The 14,644-nt window shown below is 40.1% G+C and overlaps 1 protein-coding gene across 15 annotated transcripts in view; it reads left to right on the forward strand.

Moving 5' to 3' along the window:
* The window catches only part of LOC149034781 (supervillin-like), a 74,398-nt gene that overhangs the window by 55,464 nt on the left and 4,290 nt on the right, over positions 1-14,644 (forward strand). For 11 of the 15 annotated variants that reach the window (XM_089194345.1, XM_089194347.1, XM_089194350.1 and 8 more), the window contains 17 exons: positions 275-338; positions 1,226-1,601; positions 1,925-2,042; positions 2,805-2,898; positions 4,211-4,369; positions 5,034-5,170; positions 5,586-5,742; positions 6,721-6,875; positions 7,644-7,985; positions 8,608-8,848; positions 9,351-9,550; positions 9,748-9,824; positions 11,162-11,191; positions 13,151-13,188; positions 13,363-13,438; positions 13,843-13,980; positions 14,504-14,631. In XM_089194345.1, the coding sequence (XP_089050471.1) occupies positions 302-338; positions 1,226-1,601; positions 1,925-2,042; positions 2,805-2,898; positions 4,211-4,369; positions 5,034-5,170; positions 5,586-5,742; positions 6,721-6,875; positions 7,644-7,985; positions 8,608-8,848; positions 9,351-9,550; positions 9,748-9,824; positions 11,162-11,191; positions 13,151-13,188; positions 13,363-13,438; positions 13,843-13,980; positions 14,504-14,631 (2,503 nt within the window). In that variant the 5' untranslated portion in view covers positions 275-301. The remainder of the gene's footprint in view (positions 1-274; positions 339-1,225; positions 1,602-1,924; positions 2,043-2,804; positions 2,899-4,210; positions 4,370-5,033; positions 5,171-5,585; positions 5,743-6,720; positions 6,876-7,643; positions 7,986-8,607; positions 8,849-9,350; positions 9,551-9,747; positions 9,825-11,161; positions 11,192-13,150; positions 13,189-13,362; positions 13,439-13,842; positions 13,981-14,503; positions 14,632-14,644) is intronic. The other 4 variants (XM_089194353.1, XM_089194355.1, XM_089194354.1 and 1 more) reach the window with 2 other exon arrangements.

The following is a 14,644-nucleotide window of genomic DNA, read 5'->3' on the forward strand; positions in this document are numbered from 1 at the left end:
CTATAGAAGGGTTAAATGAGATTGAACACATTGTAATAAATTCATGTTATGCATGTGAATGGCTGACAGGCTCAAATTTCCATAGAGTGTATGCTAAGATTTTATGAATGTGAAAATATTTTTGGTATTAGACAATGGAAGTTGGTGTTTTCAAGTAACAGCAAGATTAAAAAGAAATTTTCATTGAAAAACATCTGTCAAAAATGGGAAGTTATTCTGTTTTACTATTAATAATAATGCCTGTCATTTGCTGACAGTGTTCATCTTTTTTTAGGAACAATGTGTGAAGCGAAAGATTCCTATGGTAAATGATGTTGGTGAACTTGTTGTGTTCCACTGTAAGTACTTCATTAAAAGCTGTACGAAGTATGCTAGAAAAGAATATGAATGCCTTTGTTTAGCATTTTCAAATATTGGAATGGCATAGCAATGAAGGTAATAACTTTGATGTTGTGATGTACTGGATTGCATTACATTCTATGACATTTAATTAGTGGGTACAAATTATGACAAGTGTCATTGAAAGTTAAAGTGAAGAAGAAGTGAAAACAATTTTAGATTCAAAACCCCTTGGAAAGCTTATTGTTATATTATTAGCATTTAATGTGTTAAATTATGAGTGTTTTTCAGTTGATTTCCTTTCTGTTTTGTTTTAGGTATTCTGGACACAATTCTGTATTATACATATAATGCAGAATTGTGTCCAGAATACCTAAAGCATGTTAGTTTCTACAGATACCATGGTGGGGTTACAGTACATAATGAATTGTCTACTTGGAAAAATTTGGTGCAATTTGTTCTACTGTATCACTATCAATTCGTGTAACAGCTGATGTTGTCTTCCCCAGCCATCTTGTTTCCTCTTTGGTTTTTTCTTATTATCTCTTGTATTTGCCTTTCAAAGAATATATTTTGCTGATTATATTTAATAATAAAACTCTGTGACAGTCAAAGTCCATCAAATAATTTGACTTCAGGTATGTCTCTTGAACCCTTTCACTCTCAAGATCTCCTTAGTAAATCTTATTACTGTCCTCCATACAATTCTTATGATGTTAGTTTGGAGAATATGGTATTGGATCAACTACAGAAGTAATTGCCAATTGATATTTCTCTTTATTCTCATCACTTGTCTGCCAGATATTGTATTGATATTGTAAGGAGAAATTCTGTCTTGGTCACTCATGGGGGTTAAAAGGATGATTTTCTCTCTGTTTCCTTTCAGCTTCCAAAAGCAAATCTAAGAGAAAGTTGTCTACAACTCTGAAACCCTTCAGCATGATGAAGACAAAATCAGAATCCAATCTTGCCCAGCGATTCGACTTTGTGGCAGTGGATATTCCTCTGGATGGTGAGCCAGAGCAGGAGAAGGATAAAGAAAATGAAACACAGACAACAGAGGATAAGAAAGATGAGCCAATTAAGCAGGATGAAGCACCTCCTCATTCCGGTCAAAGAGGAAGGCGGCCAAGTGTTTTTGAAGAGGGTCTAAAAGAATTTTATGATTCAACCACGACTGGAGAGAAGGTTGAAGCTAAGGAATCAAAGGCTCCAGAGATCACTCTGGAGGATCTTGATGCTGTTTCAGGACAGACAACAGAGTAAGTACAAATTAACCTTTTAAAATTCAAGATCTGATTGTTAATTCTCTCCTCCAGCTGCTACACATTTTCCTTTAAATTAGTTACAAGAATTTGGTTATAGATCAAGATACCAACTTCCACCTGATAGGTTTGAGGATTGAGAAGTGTTGTAAAGAAATGTTATGTAAAGTTTCTGAAGGCGAGGTTTGCTGCCAAAAAGAAGACAATCCTGAGTGTCAGCTGTTGGGGTTTGAAGAAATTGGCATTGGCTGGCTATTACAGTTTTTTTATGAAACCCTGAAAAATACAAAAATAGTATTATCTGTAATGTTGTGTCCTAGGAAACTGACATCTTTAGCAGGGGACAGAATGAAGATTAGACCTAAGCGTCACCACAGATCAACAGCAAATCCAGTGAAAAACCTACAGCAGAGAAATGATGTGCGAACAGAGACTGAGGTAAAGTACTGGCACATGTATCTGGCCTTGCTCACTTTTGAATTCTCTGTGGTTCAGTGGTAGAACAACAGAATCCAAAATTAATAGTGGTCAATTGTCCACTGTATTATTTATCATTTACAAAAATTTCAAAGAGTGATCTTTTTAAGAGTGCTGTCAATGAATGTTGCTGAAGGCTTTTTATTATCTGTGTTTACCAATCAACTTGAAGCTTCAACATCCCCTCCCCCCTCTGGGAAATCCATGGGCATTTTCTGTTGTCCATGCCTGGGGGAAGGGAGGTGGGAAATTTGAACCTTGCCTGGCTGGGGTGAGGAATTTGAACTGAGAGTGTCAAGTTTTTTCAGCAGAATACTGGAGTTGTATCTTGAACTATCTTATGGTAAATAGTTTACTTTTGGGAGCAAATGCTCAGTAGAAACGGTCTACAAGATGTAGGTTGTAAAGTTTGGTCAATATGTAGAAAGTCACAGTGGCTAAAATTGGCTGGGGCATTTGAAGACAGCTTTTTCCCTGGCAAAGGTGGAGGGGGGGGGACAGAATTTGAACAAACCAGTCCTCAAAAGTTCAAATGCCCAGGGGTCTGGTGAAGAGGGGGGGGGGAATTGAAGCTTCAAATTGATCAACACATGAGAGAAGGTCATTTGATGATGATGATGATGATGATGATAATAATAATAATAATAATAATAATAATAATAGTAATAGTTATTAGTAATCATTATTATAGCACTTGGATAGAATCAGTTCTTTTACTCGCAGGTTGAGCGACCGAGAATAGAAAAGAAACGGGTCACAAGTGAGCATCCTGTCATCAAGAGAAAGAAGAAGAAATACAAAGATCCTGACAACTTGTGTATGCCCTTTTTTCCTTCTAGCTGTCGAAGCACATTGTAAATTTCCACTTCTGTGTAGCATTTTAGGAAACTTGTCTGCCTTTTATCCTTGTGGATATTCATAGCATAGTAATGTGGAGAATCAATTTGTAAATTTTGTGGAAGTGGAATGGCCTTAGGAGTTTGGGGAAAACTGTATCATAGCACAGATGGCATGACCCGTTGTTAAATATGGCAGATTAATTTTGGAAGGCTTTGTTTGATATGAAGGCCATCTTTGATGTCAAGTATTATGGTAGTGCTCACTTGTCATTCCATTTCATCTCATCCCATTTCATCTCAACCCATTTCATCTCATCCCATTTCATCTCATCCCATTTCATCTCAACCCATTTCATCTCATCCCATTTCATCTCATCCCGTTTCATCTTATCTCGTTTCTTCTCTTCTATTTACATCTTATCTCATATTTTCTCGTGTTATCTTTCTCTTCTTATCCTATCTCATCCCATTTCATCCCATTTTGTCTCGTCTCATTTCTTCGCATAGGTATCCGGTTAGATCGCGCCATGGTTGGATCGCTCCCAGTTAGATCGCTCCAACCAAAAGTTAGATCGCGCCACTCGAAAGTTAGATCGCTCCATCAAATAAGTTACTTTGCTAACAACATAAGGTACTTCGCTCCATGTTGTAATGTGAAGTATTACTTTCCAATTATCTTTAAAGTTTTATAGGTGATGATGTGTCTTGTGACGATTCGAGTACATCGTCCTCACTTTGTCCTTCAGATTAGCCACTTAGCTACCGATGTATGATGTATAGCGATGATGGAATACATGATTGTGGAATAGATTATAACTTTATAGCCTGAAGTGTATTGATCATTCTAATACCAATACTGTCCAGTGTGGCCTTTTTTGCTGTTTGATGTAAGGAAACTGATATCTGCCATCTTTAGTTAATAAATTAGATTACACTTCGTGAGTCCCTTACATGAGGCTTCATTTGTTTTTTCTGCATAGCTCGGATTTTTTTCAAGCGCGCGCCAGCGATTTTAATCGATTTTTAGGTAAGATATACACGTCATTTAATGAATTATCAATTTAGATACCTTAGTTTTGCTACCTTAACCATGGAGCGAAGTAAATTATGTAGGAGCGAAGCCACTTACTTGATGGAGCGATCTAACTTGCCAGTAGAGCGATCTAACCATGGTGCGATCTAACCGTAATTCATCACATCATATCACTACACATAACTCTACTTTCACATAACATTAAAAAACCTTGCACCAACAGTACATGTATATGATGTTCTCTTGTCTACCTACAGGGAGGCGTCACACTCTCGACTTGGCGGCATCAGCATTAGCAGGTTTGGCCAGCACTGAAGATTTCACTAAAGTCAGATTGCGTAAAACTGCTGGGCCTGAAGAGAAGGAAAAGGATGAGTACAGAGGAATAAAACCCATTATGCTGATCCACATAAAAGGTAAATACAAAAATCTATGGATTTGGAAAATCACAAGAGTTTTTAACCCTTTAATCCCTAAGAGGGACAAGGTTCTAATTTCCTCTTACAATATCACCCCAGAATAAAAGGTTTAAGTCACGAGAATAAAGGAATGATCAGTAAGCAACGAAGCTCTTGATGGTTTTACAAATTCTCCCTGTTAGAACCTTGGAAATGTATTTAGAACAGTATGGAGAATATGCATGATGATGCCAGGGTGTAAAGGGTTAATTGTGAGGGAATATATGACAGGAGTTACATACATACATGTGGGAGACAGAGTGGCCTGATGGTCAGTGCACTGGACTCCGGGTCGAGAGGTCTGGGTTCAAGACTTGGCCAGGTTACTATGTTGTGTTCTATGGCAAGACACTTTTACTCTTCCTATGTCTCCCTCCACCCAGGAAGGAGTTTAAATGGGTACTGAAGAATTGTTAGGGAAGCCTGATGAAATACTAGGGGGTAACCTTGTGATAGACTGGCATCCCATCCAGGGGGGAGTAGTTACACTCCTTGTCGCTTGATGCTTTATGGAAACTGGGAAAGGCTCCAGCTACGTGGGCCAGAAGACTGGAGTACAGACTTTATCTTTACCTTTACATACATATATATTTATGTTAAGCCCTTTGTGTTTTGTGTACAGGACGGCGTCATCTTCAAGTACGTCTCGTTGAACCAAGTTTAAAGTCTTTAAATTCTGGAGACTGTTTTGCTCTTGTGACAGAAAAAGATCTGTTCTCCTGGATTGGAAAGGAATCCAATCCGTATGAAAGAGCCAAGGTTTGTAAATACATGTACTTCTGTAGGAATTGCTACATGCCGTTTTTTCTATTTCTACCTTCACCCCTATATCTATCATTGCTGATACAACTATTGTTACTGATGATACTGTCACCAATATTGCTGTTTCTGCTGCCTAGTTCTGCTAATGCTGTTTCTCTTGCAGCTAATACTGCTACTGATGGTGATTCTTCCTGTTTTTTTGTTCTTTTGCTTCTTCTGCTTCTTCATTACTTTGGTTTTCTGATATTGCTTGTCTTGTTTCTTCTATTGCTTCTGCCACCACTACCACCTCTGTGTCTGCTTCTGCTTCTTCTGCTACTCCTGCTCAGTTTCTGCCACCACCCCTGATACTGTGTTTGTAGATCTCATTTTGGATTGTAAGTCTTAAATAATAATTTTGACTTTTCCGTAGGTGACAGAAATTGTCTCCAAGATTAAAACAAAGAATGAATTGAACTGTAAGGCGCGAGACATTGTCACCATTGAAGAAGGAGACATGGACTTCAACGCTGCCTTGGACAAATTTGCAAACATTCTGAGTGGAGATCCTGGAAGTAATCCTGTTAAAGGTTGGCTAACATTTCTCTCACCTTTAACCCTTTACACTCGATCATCAGTATGTATTTTCTCTATACTTTTTTCTATGCATTTCTTTAGTTGGTGATCTTTTTCTTAATTCTTGTAACCTTACTGTGTGATTTAGGGCTGATATTGTAAGGAGAAATTAGACGCTAGTCACTCTAAGGGATGACTGGGTTAAAACTTTCTTACTACAAGTACCTTCTGACTGAAGCAAGAGATCCTACAAAGTGCCATTTGTATGTTTAACCTTTTGACTCCTAAGAGTGACTATCACAGGATCACCCCTGGATCACACGTCGACATCACGAGAATAAAGGAAATGATTACCAACTAAAGAGGTTCTTGATTGTTAAACAAATTCTCCCTGTCAGCATCATAGGAAATATAGAGAGAACTTTTAAGAGAATATGCATACTGATGTTTGAGTGAAGCAGATTAATTGCCATGATACCAAATGTTTCAAGAATGATTACCTCAGCTTGAATTAAGAGTGGTGTCCAAACCAATCAGTGCCTTCTATGGACAAACAGTTCCCTTTGGTTGACACTAAGTCATTTTCCCAGCTCTGTAGTTTTCCTTTGCCAAGGGTTTTTTCAATAATGCTGGCAGAACCGAGTGGAGTTATCGCAATGAGAAGTTTCAACCTGTCGACCCCTCGGAGTGACTTGCTTCTTATTTTCCTTTCAAGTTTCACCCTTGCATCAAATGTATAGGAAAATATCACAAATTTAGGAAGATTCTCATCGTCAAACAAATTTTCATGGTCACTGTTATAGGGAATGGAAAGTGAATCGTGTCGAGAAAATCAATACCAATGATAGGGGTATAGGGTTTATCTCAAGTGAAATCTGTAATTTACAAAATGAATTTTCTATGTGCTGAATCGAGTACAGCGGTTCACAGTCAGCACTATTATATTTTGTTTTGTCTACACTAAAATTCAGTTACCACTTATCCTCATATAGATGCTCAAAAAATGGCCAAAGATGAAGAATACGAGAAGGGTGTAATTAAGGGCAACATGGTTTATAAAATTCACTGGACAGATCCTCCAACTCTGATGCCAGTAGAGACTATGTGTGGACGAATTCCTCAGGTCTCCATTTTTGACACTAAGGAGGTAATTGCATTTTATTAGTAAAGCTTTCTGCTTTTTGCTGGTGACCAATTATTTGATCATCTGTGAATCGTGTTCACGTTGGAAATCCTGTTTCTGTGTTTTAAAACACTGAGTCGAAGGTGACAATCGCTAACGCAGTGGTCAAGCGTCCGCGCATGAGCGAACGTCGGAATGACCAGGTGCCAGTAGTTGGCGTGCATTGAGGCTGTCACAACCTAGATGTTACAAATAATAGCACAAGCCAGTTAGTCACGGTGTTTTGAAAGCGTATAACTTTTTCGGTAAAGCGCAAAGCAGAATAGTAAATCAACAGGATATCTGTAATTGAAAGAGCTTTGCGTTTGGAAAGTCATCAGTTTTCCTTTTCCCTGCTTTGTTTTCTTTGACAGATTTCAATGAAAATTTCAATCTTATTTCGTTTATTTTGCAAGAATGCGGTTGTTTCTTATGTTTTACAGTGAAATTTTACACACTTAATTGGCGCACGGCCGGCCAGTATTGATTCCTTTGCGCAAGCCCGACGTTTGGTCGGTTTTTCTGCAGATTTAGCGTTTTGTTTTGAGTTTTATCAAAATAGTTATACGGTTTTTTAACACTGCGCCATACTCGATTGCGTGGTTGTGTACAACTCTTGTAAGGCAATTTGGCGCACCACTCACATGAAGCCTATACAACATCCACAGACGTTCGACCGCTGTGTTGCCTAAATTGCACTCAGCCACACTTTTTCTCTCACAGTCTTAGTCAACACATTTTGTTTTTATTCAGGTTTTCATATTTGACTTTGGTTCAGAACTGTACGTGTGGAATGGACAACAGTCGTTATCAGGGCAAAGAAAGTCGGCCTTCGCTCTGGCAAAACAACTATATGAAGAGCCTTTTAAACCGTATGGAAAAAATTATGATCCAATCTACCCGTATGGCAAACCCGAAAATTGCACCGAAGTAGACAATAAAGTTTCAACTGGCAGACCACCGTGGACGTTATTTGCAAGACTTCACGAAAAGGCTGAAACAATCTTGTTTCGTGAGAAGTTCCTTGACTGGCCTGATCCAACCAAGATTATTCGAATGAAGGGACATCCTAGTACGCTTGAACTAGCACCAACGGTACAGTGAATTTTGATTACTGCTTATCATTAGGAAACGGAACTTCACTTCTGTTCTGGTTGGTTTGGTTATTGCTAACCCTTTAAACCTCAAGGGTGGCTAGCATCTAATTTCTCCCTACAGTTTGCCTCCTGAATTGCACATTTAGGTCATGAGAATATAGGAAATGGTCACCAGGAAAGGAACCTTTTGATCGGCAAACAAATTCTCCTTGTCAGCACCTTAGGAAATTTATCAAGAACAGTGTGGAGAATATGCATACTGATGTTGGATGTAAAGGGTTAAGGGAGGAAAAGGTCAAAGGGTTCTGTAGAGAGTTAAACTAAAGACGATGGTAAATTTTAAGCTTGGTCTTCAAAGCAGATTGTTGTTTAAAAGTGAATTATTCGCGCAAAAATTCCTTTGTGTCCTCGTCTCGAGCGTTTAAAAACTCGACTCGTGCCTTGAGTTTTCGAGGATCGAGATCGAGTTTCGAGGGACTGTCAACTTACTTTTGAGCGGTACTTTAAATTTCAGTGTGTAAAACATTCACAACACGAAAGACACGGAACAGTGTTAACAGTTTGAGAGTGAGCTTTGTTGTGAACAGTAATATCATGTTGGTTTTCTCCATGACTTTTAGCCTCCTCCTGTGGAACTGAAGCCCTGTGACCCCAAGAGCATGCTGAAAAGTCCACCGCCATTGCCAAGCCAGATGTTTGAAGGGACGAATGTTGGGCGTGGCAATGGGATTCCTACTGTGTGGGTGGGTGACGTTTACAAGGAGGGAAACCTTGTGACAACCGCCGGTCTAACAGTGTGGCATATTAACGAGTACAGACACTTTGAGGTACAGCCAGCACAACATGGACATTTCCACTCAGGTAAACACATCAATGCTGATAGTGTTATTTATTCTTGTATGATTGTTGTTTAGTAAGTGGTTGGCGTACGGGGCAGGGAGGACTGAGTACGAGCCATTGCCGAGTCTCTGTACCATTGTCTGAGGCAAAACACGTCAATAACTGAGTGCCTTTCTCCACGCTGGAGTTTAAACCTTCCGAGTGTTTGGCTTGTAATTTCTCCTTAGATTATCACTTTTAAATCAAATGTAAAGTTCATGAGAATAACAGATATGATCACAAATTTAAGAAGCTCCTGATTGTCAAACAAATTCTTCTAGTGAGTACCACAGAAGAAGTAAAGAGAACAGTGGGGAGAAAATGGATGCTAATTTAAGGTTGGAAAAGGTTAAATGAGTTGCTTGTGAAATGTTAGGAAAACTCGACATAATGCCCTGGGGGGGGGTTCAATGGATTAGGTGAGAGCAGACCTCCATTCAATGTCTTTAAGACGTTACTTCAATGTAGTATTTTGATGTTGCAGGGGAAGGCTACGTGATCAGGTGGGCCTACTTTGTGCTCGCCGACAGAATAGTCAAAGATCGGAAGTCCCGTTGTCGTTCAACCGTTGCTGGGCGCGTCCGCTGCGCTTACTTTTTCTGGCAAGGAAATGACTGTTCTGTGAATGAGAAGGGTGCAGCTGCCATCATGGCTGTAGAACTTGATGAAGAAAAAGGACCGCAGGTAACGATATGAAATGTGTATTAAAAGCCTTATCCTGACGTAGTTTGTGTGTGCCGTCCTGTCTCTGTTTGCCTTCTTGCTTGCCTAGTTCTCTCGTCTTTTCGTCTGTCAGTCAGTATCTTCTTCTTTTGGCTGTTTTGTCTTTTTTTTTAAATTTCTTTTGATTGGTTAGTTTTACCTCGATGTTATCTTTACAGGTAAGAGTGGTGCAAGGAAAGGAAACTCCAGTATTTCTAAATCTCTTCAAAGGGGGAATGATTATCCATACTGGCAGGTACACAGTTTGTGAACATCTAGTTTTGATCAGCCAGCAGTATTTGATTATCAGTAATATTTGATCTTGAGCCAAAATTTGTTCGAGTGATTGCCTTCTCGGTGGAAAAAAAATCACTCTCGCAGCGTCTCTCTTCACAGAGGAGTACAAATTGACAAGGAAACGCGAAAATTATCCGAGGTGGGATGATGAAGGGAGTATCTTAGGATGGATTAGCTGCCTGTCTTAAAGGAGTAGCAATAATTTTACTCACTTTATACTATGGAAACCGGGATATGCTTCAGCGTTTTGGGCTATAAAGCTCATGCGCAGAAGTTGTCTTTGAATAATGAATCTGTATTTCAGATATTTCCTCAAAAATGTCCTTCACTGGTCAAATTTTCAGCAACCCGCTGTCCATTACACTAACACAATGCATGAATATTGGACGTCAATTTTATCATTGTGTTGCAATCAAAGAGCAGAAATTCATGTTGGATGTTCTCAATCACGCTACCACGAACACAGCATTCGAGTGTGTTGATTCACTGGTAAACTTTATCATCAGGAGTCGAGATTATTCACGTATTCGTTGCATGTTTACATTAAATATGTCCCATATATCATTTATCACGATTTAATTTGAACTGAATTGCAGTTAGGCTACTTGACTCGAGAACAGAAGCATCTCTCATTCTGTGTGAATAAAAGAGCCGATGAAAACTCGTGTTGAGACCAGCCTGCGAGCAAGCCTCATTCTTAGCGCTGCAGGACGCGCGTTTCTCCTCTGCGGAAAGAGCACAGACGAGTTGGGGAGAGGTTTGCGTGGCTCAAGGCGTTGTACTCTCGCGCAGGCGAGGAGGTGCTCGCGCTGAAGCCCCAATAACGAGGGCCTGTTGATATTGGTTTCGGTGCGCGAAAACGCGAGTGATCAAGTCGCGATTGGTTTTTTCATTTTTGCATCCAATCGGCTGAGAAAGTGGATCGAGTTTTTTCGACCAATCAGAGAGCGAAGTATAGCAAACTGACAAGACAATTTCGGATTGCCTTCAAATGCTCACTTATAAATTGCTGTATCACGCTAGAACAAATCATTTTCTAAGCAGGCAGCCATACTAAACTTGCAATGGGAGATGCTTTTTTCTCAGGCCAAATAAATGTTTATCAATGATCGTGATAATGAACAGTTTAAAGGAACGATGTGTCTAACATTTTTTAGATAATCTACCGATCCAAAAAAACACACAGAGAAGAGAGGTCTAAAATCTGAACATGAAGATGGGAGAAAATCTGAGCTACTTTTTGACAAATACTATTGTTTATGTGAAATTTCACTTCATTAATTCTTTTATTAACAGCTTACCCAAGGGCTGGTATGACACAGAGACGTAAGTTTAGTTCTGATTTTCTAACAATAATATCCGCGTAAGGAATTATTTTAAATAATATCTTGGCAGGAAAACTTCCCCTACCTGAACCAACTTTAATTTCTTGGTTAGAGCAGTTTTTAATTGGGTGTAGTGAAACCAGAACCAAAATAATGAAAGTGACCAATTGGAACAAAGGTTTACATTATCATTAACCAATGAGAGCTCTAAGTGAAAACTTGCCAACTGCTTGAAGCGCGGGAAAACGCGAACGGCCGGGTCGCGGTTGTTTTTTAGTTTGCATCTGATTGGTTGAGAGGATGGTGCGAATCAAGTCAAGGATGGCGCGAGCAAAGTTGAGCGAAACGAAAGCAATCACGGGTTACTTTTGACACCCAGTAGAAAATTGCTCTTCTTTAAATAAAACTCTTTTTTGACGAGGGCGTTACTGACTGGCTTAAAACTCTAACTCGCCTTGAAAAGAAAGAACCAAGTTCTGAATTAACAGTAAAATCACGTAACAGTAAAAATGTAGCGTAATTTGGCGGGCGAGTGCTCATTATTTTCTCGGCGAAAATTATGACCGCCATCTTTGATTTTAATGGAAGCGGATGGCTGACGGAGGGAAAGAAATTTTTCCTAAGGGGTGAGCGAAAGTAAAGAAACAAGGAGAGGGGTGGGGGTGGGAGAGTTTTTTCGCTTTTCCCCGCTCATCCTCCCCCCCCCCCCCCCCCCACACTGTGGACTATAACTCCAAATCAAACATGGCTGGTTGAATAAACGATGGTTCGCTTCTTAGCGTTAATTCACCCTATTAAGACGCCTGCACTGCAAGCTCAAGAAAATTTTAATGTTAAAGACCAAACCCATAAACTTCCTGATGAAACCACAATAATCGAAAATAATTATTTCAACAAGTATGCTTTGGAGCGCAAAACATCACGGTAACCTAGGAGAAGCATAATTGAAACGAAGCTTAAAGAAAATAATTTTCATTTTTCCTGAAGTTAGTATTAAAATAATTCAAATTGTAAATGGAATTAACGTCTGAAAACTCATTTGTCAAATTTCATAATTACATGATTTCCTGTTCATGATTCCGCCTCACTGCCACTGCCACTGTCACCCGCACAGTATATGTCATTTTGTTTAGCATTTCATGTCTTCTCAGTGGACACTGTGTGGTCACTTACATGAGATTATTGGGGCCCTTAAGCACTACGGCGACGACGCCGACGAACGATAGGCCTGTTGGTTGTCACACAACGCCCCTCTCCTCTGAGAGGGGGCGTTGCGTGACACCCTAAAGAACAACTGCGAAGGAGATTAGTGATGGATTCAACGTGTTTTCAGTTTAAAACGCCGCGCGACCTCATCATCAGCATAACATGCGATGGCAGCCCTTGGTTTCAAAAAATTTTGAATAATTTGCCGTCGCTGATCCCGCCTCTAGACTTCGCTAATGTGATAATTTTACGCTGTTGTTTAGCAGAGGACAGCAAGGAAATGTACGAACTTTAAAACTTTCGTGCTGCGCCATGTAAGTGTTCCAATGTTGTTTGGCCTCATTCTTGTTGCCGTCGCCATCGTGGTTTACTTAATGTCCCAACTGTATAAGATAGACTCCTTTGGTAGGACGACAGACTGAACTTATAGGATGCGCAAGTAACGCACATACAGACCATCATTCCGTACACTCAGTTATTGGGTCGTCACCTACCGCACATAGACGCCTTACGTAGACAAACAAGGGGTAGGGGTGGGGTGGCTGACACTTGGAGGGGTGAAGGTGTTTCAAAGTAGACACCATCCTTAGTCAGGAGCATATCACGAGTGTGGTGGTTGGGCTCGTCTCTCTTGGTCCTTAGGTTATCTCTTGCGGAATAGCCGGTCGTTTGTGCTTATGTTAGAGGTGTTGAAGAGCAAGCACAAAGAACATTAACTGGTTCTCATAACTTGATACTTTCACTTGCTCAATAGGAAAAACATGGTAGACGAGAACACAGCGAAATTCACAGGTAGGCTTAACTCATTAACTTTGAGAGGAGATTTACTCGTTACTTCCTCTCCTCTCAGTGAACAGGTTATGAGTATGAGAATAACCTTCGTCATGTTATCTTGATGTAAAACTAAATTTTCAATAATAACAATAATACTATAACTCGCTTTCATTTGCTTTCGTTTTCTGCCAGATTCCTCTGAGACTCGTTTGTATGTGATTCGTAATGAAGAACCTGGAGAGGCCTACCTGAATCAAGTCAAAGCAAGGTAAAAGCTTACTGTGTTGTGATCATTTCACTGTTGTGTCACATTAGGCACAGTTTTAATCTCCTCACGCGATACGCTTGTCACGCGGAAAGTTTGTCTTTTCACGCGTCTTGAAATACTCTCGATATTTTGGAATGTTTTCTCACATAAAATACAGCTTGTCCCACCAAACACGCATTTCGCGCAACACGTTCTTCACGAAACGCGCTCGTTTTAGATACTCCCAGGTAATCATTTGATTAATATATCGCATGAACTACAGTTCTAGTTTCCTCACGCACCGCGCTTATCGCTCAAAACGGTCGTCACACGTTGGTCACGTAACACGCTCGTCTGGCTTGAATACCTCAGATGAGAGCTCTAAAGCAGACAAAGACGCAACTTTTATTTTTTTCATCTCATAGTTCATATTCGCTGCGATCAAGGACCAGTTTAGTTCTGGTGTCACGGCGTGAAGCTCACATCTACTTGTGGCATGGATGTAAATCCAGTGAAGATTCCCGCGCCACAGCCAAAGCAGCTGCCAAGAAAGTCCAGGAAAGGTAAGGCAGAAGTAAACAGATGCAAAACAGTTATGGCACAGGGAGTGTTGTGGGAGATTGGGCATTGGGTTTGCTTTACCAAGTTAAGGCAATTTTCAGTTGAGTCTCAAAAGTATTGTGGTGTTTTTCCTTCTGCGTTCTTTAAGTTTAAGTTCTTTTCTTGTTTGAGAAAACTCTCTCTATCCTTCAACCCCAAGAGAGGCAGAAATAATCCTACTTGTGACTTGGGTACTCTCGTTTTTCCTGGCTTCATGCAGTTGACGCGTTTTTGCTCGAGTTCCTATGGGCTCGTTTTGATATTTTCGTTCGTTATCATTGGCTGTTGTCACTACTGCGGTTTTGGTTGCCGTACAGTCGAATTTACACTACCACGCTCTTTGATTGGTCCGGCGAATCCGCGCCGCCCTCTCAACCAATCAGATGCAGACTTAAAAGCCATCGTGTCCGACTCACTCGCTTTTCCCGCCATTGAGTTGTACTCGATATGTGTTTTTAGTTACGCCTTTTTGATGTTCCATTGCAGGAAGAGTGTTGATTGCAATATGGCAGGGATTACAGCCTTTTCTCTCAGTGAAATCGAGGAAGGAAGCGAAACAGAAGAGTTTTGGAAAGTGATTGGAGGAAAGAAGTACTACTGCAGTTTGGCGCATGGTATGTAACTGAC

The sequence above is a fragment of the Pocillopora damicornis genome, chromosome 14 (assembly GCF_964200805.1).
Source record: "Pocillopora damicornis chromosome 14, jaPocDami1.2, whole genome shotgun sequence".
Taxonomy (NCBI): domain Eukaryota; kingdom Metazoa; phylum Cnidaria; class Anthozoa; order Scleractinia; family Pocilloporidae; genus Pocillopora; species Pocillopora damicornis.